At 52.0% G+C, this 14004-nt stretch overlaps 1 protein-coding gene across 4 annotated transcripts in view; it reads left to right on the top strand.

Moving 5' to 3' along the window:
• Positions 1-14004, top strand: part of CRY2 (cryptochrome circadian regulator 2) — a 34609-nt gene that overhangs the window by 14587 nt on the left and 6018 nt on the right. For 2 of the 4 annotated variants that reach the window (XM_042903946.1, XM_042903949.1), the window contains 6 exons: positions 4221-4361; positions 5540-5851; positions 6096-6247; positions 6370-6572; positions 6907-6999; positions 8206-8347. In XM_042903946.1, coding sequence (XP_042759880.1) covers positions 4221-4361; positions 5540-5851; positions 6096-6247; positions 6370-6572; positions 6907-6999; positions 8206-8345 — 1041 coding nt within the window. In that variant the 3' untranslated portion in view covers positions 8346-8347. Of the gene's footprint in view, positions 1-4220; positions 4362-5539; positions 5852-6095; positions 6248-6369; positions 6573-6906; positions 7000-8205; positions 8383-8642; positions 9066-14004 lie in introns of those variants that run through there. The other 2 variants (XM_042903948.1, XM_042903947.1) reach the window with 2 other exon arrangements.

Here is a 14004-nt window from a genome sequence, read left to right on the forward strand (position 1 = left end):
ATGCTGGTCACTGGGCTGAGTATTTCTGAGTTAAGTATCTGCTTGCATTATTTCCTATTTTCTTTTCAACATCCCTGCAAGGTAGGTGTTAAGCTCTCCATTTTACAGATTAGGAGATTAAGGTTTTGAGAGGATAAGTAACTTGCCTGAGGTCACACAGTTAACAAGTAGTGGAGTGAGATCTTGTTCTACGTGATTCTAAAACTTATACTAGGTTGCTTTTCTTTCATCTTTGTACAGGCTCCCCTTACTGAGAGGGTGTCTGGTCAGTGAAGTCCAGAAGATTAATTACTTTGTGTTTCTGTGTCCCATCTTCACCTTTTGCTGGGCCCCCTCAGCATTGATTTCTGTATTTTTGGACACAGAGAACAAATGGTCCACCTCCCAATAAAGTGGGAATTGGCAAGGGGAAGGAAAGAGGTGGAGGCCTCAAAGGCACTCCTTAATAATGTCACACGGCTTCCATGACCCTAGGACTAGAGGAGCAGAGACGGTTCTCATGATTGAGTCAGCTCCTGGTTTCCTGCCCACCGCGGCTGTTTTATAGACTGATAGACTGGTTCTCAACTTTTTGTATTCTCAGATGGGTGGGCATTTGGCCCAGCAGCCAGGTGATAACAATGGAACAAGGAGACTAAGGCAGACCTACAAGGGAAGAATGCTTCCCAGCCCTGGAGGTGCCTCACCAGCAGTGAAAATGTGCCACAGGACCCACCTCCCTTGGGATGGCCCTATCTTCGTGTTACCGTCAGCCACCCCAGCCAGCCCCACCAACTTAAAAGGATAAGACTGATGTCCAAGGGCTATGGGGAGGACCAGCTGTCCCTGTCCACATAAGGAGCTTTACCCAAAGATCCTTGGGTACACAAGAACACAGGCTGGGCTCAGGGGGCAGAGTGGTAGAGATCACAAATGGGATGGCAGGACTAGAATAAGACTGACAAGCATAAAGAGCTAACTTAATGATCTCATGGATTATCATCACCTTAAAAGCATTTTGTGGAGGGCTGTCCCCTTAGATCATGAAGTCAAGGTCCTTTTCCACATGCCCCTGGAGGGTGTGGTCTGTCGTGGGGCCTTGTGTCAGGACCCTTCAGACTCAGTGGTGGTCAGAGGGAACACTGTGTCCTACATTCTAGGAGAAGAGAAGGTGCCTGTGAGCAGAGTGTGACCTTGTCTCAGGAGGTTTTTTTTGTTTTTTTTTTTTTTCCAACGTTTTTTAATTTATTTTTGGGACAGAGAGAGACAGAGCATGAACGGGGGAGGGGCAGAGAGAGAGGGAGACACAGAATCGGAAACAGGCTCCAGGCTCCGAGCCATCAGCCCAGAGCCTGACGTGGGGCTCGAACTCACGGACCGCGAGATCGTGACCTGGCTGAAGTCGGACGCTTAACCGACTGCGCCACCCAGGCGCCCCTCAGGAGGTTTATTTCAGTCTTCAGTTCTCCAAATCTGAGGTGAACATCTACTTGTGTCAGGATGGCCTAGCTACTAAAAAGACTGCCCAATGAGGCAAGCAGAGAGTCCGCTTCCAGAACTAGTCTATTGTAGATGATAGACATGAAACAAGGAATTACAGGGTACTCTGAGGGTTAGGAAAAGAGCAGTTCAGAGTATTAGGGGAGCAAAGAGGAAGGGAGTTTTATTAATCAGTTTGTATTTGCAAGTTGGCTTTTGAAAAAGGGAGTTTTTGAACTCCGTTAACTAGGAGTCCAAGGTGTAGCCTTTAGGTGGATCCAGGTGTCCAAGTAATGGTACCAGGAACACATTCTCCATCTCTGAGCTCTGAGGTAGGCTTTCCTTGAGCAGTGGCAAAGTGGTCACCAGAAGCTTATTTTCGGTCTGCTAAGCACACCAGAGGAAGTAGTGTGCCTCTTTTCTAAAAGCTCTGAGAAAAGTCCCGAGGAGTGTTTTCATTTCACTCTGGATCGGGCCGTGTGACAGTCCCTGACTCAATCACCACGGCCGAGGAAGGGGTGTCTCCCTGTCAAACTACTCCCAGAGTCAGAAGGTGAGCTCGGCTCCACTTTACCCAGTTGGACTGAGATTAGGGCAGGTTGGATCACTGCAAGGAAACTAGGTGCTGTCACCAAAAAGGGGAGACAGTGTGTGATCTTTATCCCTGGTTCCCCAAAATAGTAGATGAGGGCAAGCATGTCTTTATAAAAGTATCCCTATTTTTATTTTATTTTATTATTTTATTTAATGTTTATTTTTGAGAGAGAGAAATAGAGTGCGGGTGGGGGAGGGGCAGAGAGAGAGGGAGACAGAATCTGAAGTAGCTCCAGGCTCTGAGCCATCAGCACAGAGCCTGACGCAGGGCTTGAACCCATGAACCGTGAGATCACGACCTGAGCCGAAATCAGACGTTTAACCGACTGAGCCACCCAGGTGCCCCTCAGTATCCCTATTTTTAAATGAGAAAGGAATGATGGAACATTTTGCAACCTTCAGTGATGACTCATTGTGCATCAATGACTACTAACCCCATAAAGAGAGACAGTCAGGCATCGTGTCCCCCCGCAGTCTTGCCAGAGAAGTCAAACCTGAGTCCAACCCAGTCTCTGGTGCCGGCCACCAGTTTGCAGCAATATACTGTGCGTGTGCAATCAGCAAAATGTAGACTGGGGGAATCAGTACAAGTCAAATGGCCTGGGTTCTTCGCAGAGAACCTTAAAGGGAAAGAAGGAAATGACAGGAAGTATGTAGACTAAAAAAAACTTAAATAACAGTGACTCTGCCCCCAGTGTGGAGAGGGGATTAGAGGGCGACCAGAATAGATGCAGGGAGATCAATTGGGAGCCTGTCACAGTCGTCGAGTCTACATCTTAGCCTGACCCAGGTTGGTGGCAAGAGTGATGGGAAGAAAAGGACAGATTTGAGGAATCTTTGAACAGTAGAATTGACAGGACTTGGCCACAAAGAAGTCACAGGTGATGGCCAGGCCTTGGCGTGGACACCCAGGTGGATGACGGTGCATCTTCTGAGATAAGGATGCCCGTGGAAGGGTGGTTTGAAGAAAAGAGTTGTTACATTTCCAGGGGCCTGGAGGGCAGTCAAGTAGAAATCCTGGCAGGGAGGTGGATGGAGTGATCTGGGAATCCAGCTAAGCAGCAGCTAAGCATCCTGGGCTGGAGCCACGGACATGCCGATCCTCCGTAAAGAAGTGGTGTTGGGAGCCACGGGACTGGACGCTCTCCCCCAGGAACACAGTTGAGTAGGGGACCCAGCACAGAGCCCTGAGATGCCAGCACTGAAGGGGTTGGGAGGGGAGGCAGCCAGGAGTGTGTGGAGTCCAAAGGCCAACAGAACAGAGGGTTATGGAGACGGGAGCAGGGTGAGATGTGCCGAGAGGTCCAAAACTATGACAGGAAGTGCCTGCAGGACTCAGTGGCCTGGAAACCACAGAGACTTTGGTGGGAGGCAGCTTGGTGGGAGTGGGTGAGGGCAGAAGCCAGACCCGAGTGGGCTGAAAAGTGAAGGTGGGTGTGGGGAAATGGGCTGTGAAGAGAGGAAAGAGGACCCAAGAGTAGAGGTCTGCAGGGTTGCTAGAAGTTACTAGGAGTCCTTCATTTTTTTTTCTTTGGTTTGCGAAAAAGTGAGATGACTTCCCCAATATTCTTAGAGTAGAAACTGGAGAGAAAGATACGGAACATGCAAGAGAGGGAAGAGGGGCGGGCTCCAGAGCCAGGCAGAGGCCTTGGCCTTGGGCAGGGTCACAAGAGGGGGTAGGCGTAGATGCAGGCGAGTTTGTAGATTCGGTGGCTAAAGGTTGAGGAGCTTTTCTCCTGAGGGCTTCCGTTTCCTTATTGTTGGGAAGGAAAGCCGTCTGCTGGAGGGTGGCGGGGAAGTGTGGCGTAGGGGGTCTGAAGAGGGTGTGAAGTTTGTGAAAGAGTCATCAAGAAGAGAAAGAGGTTCTAGGAGTGGAGCAAGAGAAAATAGTTACTAGATGTCGGTGGAGTCTGGAGTCAGAAGCTAAGTGCCCCCCAGCCCTGTCTCTTACCGCCTCTGTAACCCCAGAAGAGGCACATCACCCTTTGGGCTTCGTTGTTCGTTTCCAAAAGGAGGCACTGAGAAATGCCGCCTCAGAGGATGGTTCAGATCAGATGGGAGGACGTGTATGACAGCGGGCTCTGAAGTCACGCTCCGTGCCGGCGCCTCGGGGTTTTTTTCTCTAGCATCCCGGCCTTTCCTTTCTTCGCCTTCTCTTCCCACTGCAGGCTTGGGTTGCCAACTATGAGAGACCCCGAATGAACGCCAACTCCCTGCTGGCCAGCCCCACGGGCCTCAGCCCCTACCTGCGCTTTGGCTGCCTCTCGTGCCGCCTCTTCTACTACCGCCTGTGGGACCTGTACAAAAAGGTGAGGGGCGGGGAGGGCAGTGCACCCTGCGCCCCGTCACGGCCAAGCAGAACAGGGCTTCCGGGCCAGTCACGCACCTGAAAAGGGGCCCTTCCCTCTGACCCTGGGGATGAAGACTGGGCTGTGGATGCTGGAGGTGCTTCAGGTTGTGTACGGTCCAGAGGAGGTCGGGAAGAGTCCACATGCCGGAGGTGGCGGAGCCCAGCGCCACCCAGACCGCCGATCTAAATAAAATCTGTGTTACCAGGTAGAACAGGTCAGGCAGAAAAGCTGACCTCAGGGTGTGGCCCTTGAGGTGGCAGATCTGCTGCCGGCAGGTGGACAGGGGCAGGCGCTCCGGCTGGGAGCCCGGGAGGGCAGGGCCGGAGCCAGTCCTGAGCTGAAGAGCACGGGAGCGCTCTGTGGGGCTGTGTCCGGTGGGTGGGCTGGGGGGTCCACGAGCAGCCGTTGCCTACCAGTAATGAGGAAATGAGCTGGAGGGCTGAGTGCAGGGCTGTGCCATGTGGACGGTAGGCACGTGACCCTGTGGTCATGCCCCCACCGCCCAGAAGGAAAGAGGGCAATACATTTGACTGTCCACCCAACTATCCGCGTTCATCAGATCATCCTTCTGTCTGTCCTTTCACACTGCTTCCGTGTCCTTGCCAGTGGCGGGATTTTGTGGCATGGGGTGGCTTTGTCAGTTTGGAATCTTGTGATTTCAGGAAGGTCACTATTTGCTGGGAGGTCTGATCTTTTCATTCCCTCACATCCCCAGATCCAGGCCAGTGTGTGTAACTTGTTTAACCAACATCTAGATGGAGCATTTTTTATGTGTGCTGATAGGAAAACTCCCTTTGACTCTAGAAAGTGGAACCAAACAGGGACCCCTGAGGATGAGGATCATGGCCCAGGCCTGGGGAATTTGGTTCCCGGTGCAGAGCCCTGTGGCAATACCCCTCCCCACTGCCTGACTCTGCAGCCATCGTCACCGCGCAGAGCAGCGGCACAGCCAGGGCCTGGGCTTTCAGCCTGTGGGCACGCTGGACCACTGCTAAGGCACAGTCCCGCCACACGTCTACGGGATTTGGAGCCACCACGTTCGTGGCAGCTCCAGATTCCCTTGTGGGGGAGGCCTGAGCGACATGGTGCTGAGAGCCGGGTGGGTATTTGCATCCACATGCTACCCCCAACCCCAGGTGAAGCGGAACAGCACGCCCCCCCTCTCCCTGTTTGGGCAACTCCTGTGGCGAGAGTTCTTCTACACGGCAGCCACCAACAACCCCAGGTTTGACCGCATGGAGGGGAACCCCATCTGCATCCAGATCCCCTGGGACCGCAACCCTGAGGCCCTGGCCAAGTGGGCCGAGGGCAAGACAGGCTTCCCTTGGATTGACGCCATCATGACCCAGCTGAGGCAGGAGGGCTGGATCCACCATCTGGCCCGGCACGCTGTGGCCTGCTTCCTCACCCGCGGAGACCTCTGGGTCAGCTGGGAGAGCGGGGTCCGGGTGAGTGCTCTCTCGGGGGAAGCTGGCCTGTTCCTTCTTGTCAGGCCCAGCAGGGGCAACCCTCTTCTGGGCTGGGGCATGGGGTAGGATCCCCGGATCCTGGGCATCCCCTCCAAATCCTCTCTGGTTTGCCCTCCGCAGAAGGGCTTTGGCTCTCCTCCATGGGGAGATGTGTGGTAACTTGGGGAGAATCATGGCAGGAGGTCCTCAAGGTGGCTGATTGTCCCACACTGTCCCCATCTAGGTATTTGATGAGCTGCTCCTGGATGCAGATTTCAGTGTGAACGCGGGCAGCTGGATGTGGCTGTCCTGCAGCGCTTTCTTCCAACAGTTCTTTCACTGCTACTGCCCTGTAGGCTTTGGCCGCCGCACGGACCCCAGTGGAGACTACATCAGGTGAGGATGCGGTCCAGGCTCTCTGCTCTGGCTGCTGTGGCCCGCTCCTAGGATGAGACACCCTTGGCCCTTTGAAGGAGAGTGCCAGTGTGCTGACCGGTTGTCCGATGTATGTGTTTCAGGCGATACCTGCCCATATTGAAAGGATTCCCCTCTCGATACATCTATGAGCCCTGGAATGCCCCAGAGTCCATTCAGAAGGCAGCCAAATGCATCATTGGTGTGGACTATCCCCGGCCCATTGTCAACCATGCTGAGACCAGCCGGCTCAACATTGAGCGAATGAAGCAGATTTATCAGCAGCTCTCCCGCTACCGGGGACTCTGTAAGGAGCCGCTACTCCCACCACCATCCCCTAGCTCACTAGGGGCAGGACAGCACCTACCTGCGGGCTCAGAGGGGATTTCCAGATACTTGCAAAGGGAGACTGAGTGCTCTCTTTTGAGCTGTTAAGTTGACTTGACTTCCCGGGGCACAGGGCACTGTAGGCCAGGCTGGACGGGGCCTCTCTTTGTCGTGGCCACAGCGGGAAGCGATGGAGCCCCAGTGTCATGGCCCAGCACCCCCTTTCCCACCACCGCATCTTGTTTTCAACCGCCTGGTGGCCCTCTAGAGTCCTGCGAGATTACATTCTGATCGTATCCCCGCCTCTCTCCCAGGTCTGCTGGCTTCTGTCCCTTCCTGTGTGGAAGACCTCAGCAACCCGGTGGCAGAGCCCAGCTCGAGCCAGACTGGGAATGTGAGCAGTGCAGGTGAGTAGCAGCTGGCCTCCTGGGGCCCGTGTCCACCCGGAAGACACTGCAGAACTACCACCAGTTCAGTCATTGAGGACTGAGGACAGAGGCCGGAATGAATCTGTGCCCTTATAGAGAGCTTATATTCCTCTTGGCAGAGACAAATAGTAAAGGAACTGTGTAAGAGCATTTTTGATAACAAGTGCTTTGGGGGAAAATAAAATTGAATGACCTGGTAAGAGAGGGGCTGGGGAAGGGGGATTCCTTCAGGCTCTTTAGACAGAATTAGTCAGGAAACCCCTTTCTGAGCAGGACCCTGGTAACAAGCAGAACCAGGCTTTCCAAGAACTGGGGGAAGAACATTCCAGGCAAAGGGAATAGCAGGGAAAGACCCAGAGACGAACGAGCTTAGCCCATTCGAGGCACAGAGGAAGGGAAGCCCGTGCTGCTTGGCATACCCCGAGGGAGGAGCTAGAGTGAGATGGGGACCAGGTGTGGCAGGAGCGGTGTCACATGCCCCCCCCCCCCCAGGAGGAGTAGGATTGTGTCATCAGCGCACTTAGGAAGCACTGAGGGGTGGTCAGCAGGGTGAAGGTGTGTGACCTGACCTGTGTTTTCAAAAGCTCCCTCCGCCTGCTGTGTGGAAGGGACAGTGCGGTGCGGGCAGGCCCAAGGACAGGGAGACTAGAAAGGAGGCAACCGTGGTGGTCCAGGCAGGAGGGAGCAGCACAGTCCGGTGGTGGCAGCAAAGAGAGGTCAGGCAGTCTTGCCGAATTCTTCACCTCCTCCCTTCAGCTCTGGGATCAATGTCAGTAAGAGACCAGCAAGAGCTCCAGGGGTTTTTCTAGTTTGCCAAGCCAGGCTAGCTCCACAGATGAGGGTGCTGCTTGTTCCTGCTTCAGGAGGCTGATCCAGCGTCTCCGAGGGAATGCCTGACCTTCAGAGCAAGGGCAGCAGACACGCCAGAGCAGTCTGTGGCCTGGAGCCCGTGGGATTTGGGGCCCAGAAGCTGGCCCTGCCTCCAGCAGGCCTGGTCATGCCCTCCTTAGACATTTCCAGGCAAGGTCGCTGCTGAGAGAAGACCGAGGGGCGGACCTGAGGAGCAACTCGTTGGCATGGCTTTGAGGCAGGCTCCCTGCCCCTGGAAGAGCTGCCGTTGCACAGTGTCGGGTCCTCTTGGCTCCATGCAGGGTCCTTGTGACACTTTGACCTGCTTCTCTACAGGCCCAAGACCGCTACCGAGTGGCCCAGCGTCCCCGAAACGCAAGCTGGAAGCAGCCGAGGAGCCACCGGGCGAAGAACTCAGCAAACGGGCGAGGGTGGCAGGGTTGCCCGCCCCAGAGCTGCCGAGCAGGGACGTCTGAGAGTGAGTGACAGCGCAGATTCAGCTGGAGGAAGGAGGTGGGAGAGATGGACAGGGGTCTGGAAAACTACTGCCCTGCCAGCTGAAGGCTAAAACCCAGCAAACCAGATGAAAACCTGGTGGCGACTGCATGATTTTTTCTAGGATTTCAGCTCTAAATTTCTTCCATTCTGACTTCTATACCTCTTAAATTTTAAAAAGAAATTTAAAAGTAAAGCGTTTTTCTTTCTTTACCAGCTAAGGAAAAACCTTTCTTTTTTTTTTTTTCCCCCCCTTTGGCTCTTTCTACCTATCAAAGTGAGGCAAATCCCACAAAAAGAAAGCAGAGACCCGGAGAGGAAGTTGTAGGAGAAATGGCCCCATGGCAGGATCTGAGGATGCTCCTGGACCTTCTGCCCTCGTGGATGGGCTGTGTTCCGTAGGCAGGCCAGTGGAGGGCAGCACTGACCTTCAGAAGACAAGCAGAGGGCTGGGCACTGCTGGCCAGGCCCAGCCCTGCCTGAGGACCAGTAGAGTCTGGCTGCCCATGGTCTCTGCCTCTTGAAGCCACTCCTCTGTTCTCACCTTCCTCCTGACCTTGGCTCTGCACTTCCCTGTCAGCACTCAGCTTTCTTGGAAGCCCCCTGAATGTCATTTAAAAAATAAAAATTGGCTCCCTCCCCAGAGCAGGAAAGGACTTTTATGCCTTTCTTGGGGAAATATAAATTACTCTTCTCTTTGAGTCATCATCCCAGGCTGTTCTTTATGTGCCATGTCTGCGTCATTAGATTGGAGAGGATGCTTTTTCTCTATGGAGCCCATGGATTCTTTTTTCCACGCCCTTCCATTTCAGGGCCAGGTGAGGCCATCTGATTTGAGTGGCTAAGCTTGAGTGCTGGGTGAGACAACGATTGTTTGATGCTTGTGCCCTTTACCCTGTGAGGCTCTTGGTCATAGACGTCACTGATAGATTTGTGCTGGCTTGTTCCAGAAGCACTGGTAGGCTTAGATACTACTCTCTTAGTTATCTCTTAGCTCTTTGATACTAAGCAAAGTTCATTCTGCCTTACAAATCTGGACCTTGCCAGGCTGTCACTCCCGACTTTCAGGTGAGAAGATCAAAGAATAGAGAGGTTAAATGTCTGGATCAAGGTTGCTCAGTAAGCTAATGGCATCCAATTCAGCATGAAATTATTGCCAGGAGCTATGTGAGGTAGGGGAGTATATGCATATAAGATATGTGATGATGCCCACCCACCAGCATTTAACAGTCTGCTTAGAAAAAGAAGGCAAATAACTCCTAATTCCTAGACAGATGATATAGACTCTACATGCTTGTCATAAGCCAGCGGTTGGTGGGCTGGAGTGATCAGGGAATACAGTACAGAAGTTTACACTTGGGGCTGAAAGGTAAGTTGGATTTAGACCACAAGGAGGGCATTTTGGGCAAGAAAAATAGCTTAATGATTATGTGATCTTGTACAAGTTAGTTAACTGTTATGAGACTTAGTTTCCTTACCTATAAAGTAGGTTGTTACAAAGGCTAAATGGTTACATTTATGTGTCTGATAGGAGCACGGGGCACTGCTGGGAGTAGGAAAGCTGTCTGCTCTGGCTCGAGCAGACAGGGGTTTGTTTTTCTCACCTAACAGGAGGCCCTAATGCGCGCCTTGCTGGTTTTGAGTTGGTTCAACTATGTCAGAGCCAGTTTCTCTGAGATTCTCTTGCTCTGTGGTCTCAAGGTGGCTGCCACAGCCTCAGCCATCAATTTCTCATCCAAAGCAAGAAAGAAGAGACCACTGTGCTCATTTATCAGTAAACACACACCAAGTGAACGCAGTTTGCCAGACACTTTTGTGCACATGAGGATACTGAGACGTGCTGAACAAGACTGACAAAGGCCCTTCCCTCTTGGGTGCATCTTGGTGGGAGGAGACAGACGGTAAACAAGTAGATATAGTCGAGAGGCTCTAAGTGGTATGAAGAAAAAAATAACGTTGGTAAGAAGATAGAAAGTAAAGGTTGGCCCACAGTGGGGGGTTGCAATTTTAAGATTGGAGAAGAACAAACAAACAAAAAGATTGGGAGGGGATGCCTCTCTCCCTTTTCATCAAGAAAATAAAAGCTTTCCCAGAATACCCTTCTCCCAGCTTTTCATGTTGGTCTCATGAGCCCACACTGAGTCACAAGGCCACCTCCAGTGTGGGAAGTAGGGATCCAGGTTATCAGGATTGGTTTAGACCATTGGTTTTCCAACTTGAGTGAGAAACAGAATCCCCTGGAGGATTTGTGAAACCACAGATTGCTGGGCCCCACCCCCGGAGCTTCTGATCCTGTAGGTCTGGGTTGGGGCCTGAGAATTTGCATTTCTTTTTTTTTTTTTTTTTAATGTTTTTATTTTTGAGACTGAGAGAGACAGAGCATGAGCAGGGGAGGGTCAGAGAGAGAGGGAGACAGAGAATCCAAAGCAGGCTCCAGGCTCTGAGCTGTCAGCACAGAGCCCGATGTGGGGCTCGAACCCACAGACTGTGAGATCATGACCTGAGCTGAAGTCGGACGCTTAACCGACTGAGCCACCCAGGCGCCCCGAGAATTTGCATTTCTAACAAGTTCCCAGCAGCCGATGATGCTGCTGTTCTGGGACTGTACTTTGAGACTCACTGACTTAGACCAATCGTGAGCCACTGTCTGTGCCGGTCCGTGACCCACTGAACAGAATCAGGGTTTTGGTAGCTAGGAAGTGTGGGTACTGGTAGGCAGCTAACAGCGTCTAGGTAATAGGCAAGGCAGTTAGCCCAATGCCTGGCTCGTAAGTATCCAGTAAATGGTAGCTATTATTATAGATATCATCACTATTATTTTAGAAGAACATAAGGCTACTGTTGGGTTGGAGCCTGCAGGGTCTTAAATGTCAGGCAGGTGAGTCCTTGTACTCTGGACACTAAGGAGCATTTTGGAACAGGAGAGTGAACTGATCAAACAGGCGTTTTTGGAAGGCATTGGGCTGGGGTCTGCAGAGGAAACGGTGGCAGTGGGGGAGCCAGCTGAGACGCGATAGCAGTGACTCCAAGTAAAAACGTTACAAGGGTGCGGACGTCAGCCTGTCTCTGGCCTGGCCACCCAGGAGAGTATCCGTTGGCCAACTGGGATCTTAAGGACTGATTCTCAAGATTTACTATGCCCTTAATCGTGGCTAATTGCTTGGAAGTGGGGGGCTAGGAGGTCAGAGGACAAGACAGACTGGGGAAGAATGCACGTGTTCTTTGAAAACCCTGAGAGAAGAGAGTATACTTGGGTTTCACTGGATGCTGGTGGTAGTGCCTGGCCCCCAAGACATTCAGCATCCTCATCTGTAAAACAGCGATAATAGCATCTTGTCACCTGCCCTGCCAATCGAGCACACGTTCGGGAAAGAAAATGAAAACCCGTAGGTGCAAAAAAGCCTTTGAACAAGGTCAAATGCACCATGGAGATGAAATCACATTACCATCTTGTACATGCTTCTCAGGGTGTCTTGAACTGTGTGATTGTTACTTTAGCCAGAGGCAGCCCTCCGGGCTAAGTGAACCACAGAGCTGTGGCCACGTGGCCAGAGTTGACACGGGACACTGAGAAGCAGGAGACTTCCCCTTCTCCCCTCTTCTCTTGGTCAGCATTAGCTGTGTGACTTGGGGCAGGATACCTGGCCTTTCTGAGACTGCGTCTGTAAGCCGTGACTAATCATTCTTCACCAGCCTGAAGGCTCCATCCTGAACCTTCTGAGGCCCCATTTAGCTCTGAGCTCCGTGGCTTTGTGATTCCATTATTTCTAACGCCTCAGAGCTATGGCAGTTCACAGGGCAGACAACAATTTACAGTGTAAAACATGCCTTGATGTCAGTAGGTTTCATGCTCACCTAAAACCCACACCAGTGTCTGTTCTGCACTTGGTGGTATCGTACAATGTTCACTAAACTGAAAAATAAGCCCGTCTCCAAATAGCTATCATTTCAGAGGCTTCCCTATAATCCCTAAAGCTGCTGACTGCTCGGGATTCCATTAGCCTCGAATTGTGTACAGATTTTTCTTATTGGTCCAATTGCTTTGTCATGGGGGAGCAGCGCACATGATCCATTTGCCCATCGGCTGGCACACAGTGGTTGTTGAGAGAAGCCCCAATTGAATACAGAAGTCTCCTGGCCAAGGGTCACCTCTTCCCCTCCCCTGCCCACAGGTCACCAAGCTTGGTTAGCCCTGGGGCTTCACTGCAGAAAACCTGACGTCTGGCATCTCTTCCTTGTCGTTTTGGCACTTCTGTTGTGTGTCCCTCATGTGAAACAACGTATGGGAAAGGCAGCGGGTGACCTAAAATGCTACACAGTAGATGTGGAGACTGTGGTACTCTGGTCTTACGCTCAGACCAGTGTCTGCGTTGCCATCCTGCACTCACTGCCTGGGAGCCTTCACCCGAGTGGCCTCACCTCTCCTCACCTCTCCACTTCTCACTTCCTGACCTGGAAACGAGAAGTTGGGACTCAGTGTCCCTTTGCACTTTCCCAACCAAGTAGCTGTTGGCTGGCTGACATCCCCTCCCCTTGCTGCAGGATTTGTATGGTGCAGGAAGGGCAAGGGTGTCACTGACATGAGAAATGAGACGGAGCTGAGAGCCCTGCTTTGTAGCCCATCTCAGCCCATCCAAGCCCGGCTGCGCCTCTGTTCCTCCTTCTTCCTAACTTGCGAGCTGGTGGCAAACCCTCTGCCCCTTTCAAGCTCCTGGGCACCGAGACCTGGTTGCAGGCTCCAAAGTTTCCGCCAACCTTGAGCTGTTGGGGTATCCTCTGCTGATGTAAGCTCCTGCGTGCACATCATCCACACGCCCCTTCTGGGCTGGGGTCAGGGGAAGGGTAGACTCACAGACTTGGATTTCTTGTTAGCATCTGGCTCACAGGTAGCCTGGGGGTAATTCGAACAGCGGGTGCACTGAGGGAGGCAGTCATTAACTTACTTTGTGTTCAGCTGCTGCTTCTGTGTTTCTTACATTTAATGACAGGTTGAAAGAGTTGGACAATTGAGAGATTGATTTTTCAGTGCATGTTTTATGAGTTGATTTTTCCCTTGGTGCCTCCCCCTACCTGTTCTTCCCTTTCTTTTAATGCTGCAGTCGTCATTTTCTTGCAGGGCCTCCTTTGATTTCCCCAGCCCACGTTTTTTTCTGCAGACTTATGCCCTGGCTTGAGAACAAGAGCACAGGAACTACCTAGTTACCTGCTGATCAAGGAGCTTGAGTAACTAGTTGACCAGGCCTTTGACTGATTTCGTGGACAAGCACATCCTGGTTCTTCCAAACCTTGGTTTTCTGTATTTGTGTTTTTGAACCCATCACAGAGGGACTTGGGTCACAGGGGCTTATCTGAGGCCCACACGCTGCCATCTCCCTTCCTGAGCCTGCCCCATAGCGAAGTCACGCCCAAGTCTACATAGGTCTGAAGTGCTAGCATTATAGCCACCTGACTGCTTATATTCTAGGCATTGGTTCTTTGTATTGTTGCTTTCCTTTGGAAAGTGTTTAATTGTGATGCAGAATAATTGAGGAGCTGACAAATACATTGCTCAGATTTTAGATGTGCAGGCAACAGGACATATCTTATGCTGTCACAGCAGACTGGAATACCCACTCACTGCCAGTGTGCACCAGATGCAGA

This window comes from Panthera leo, chromosome D1, assembly GCF_018350215.1.
Source record: "Panthera leo isolate Ple1 chromosome D1, P.leo_Ple1_pat1.1, whole genome shotgun sequence".
Classification (NCBI taxonomy): Eukaryota; Metazoa; Chordata; class Mammalia; order Carnivora; family Felidae; genus Panthera; species Panthera leo.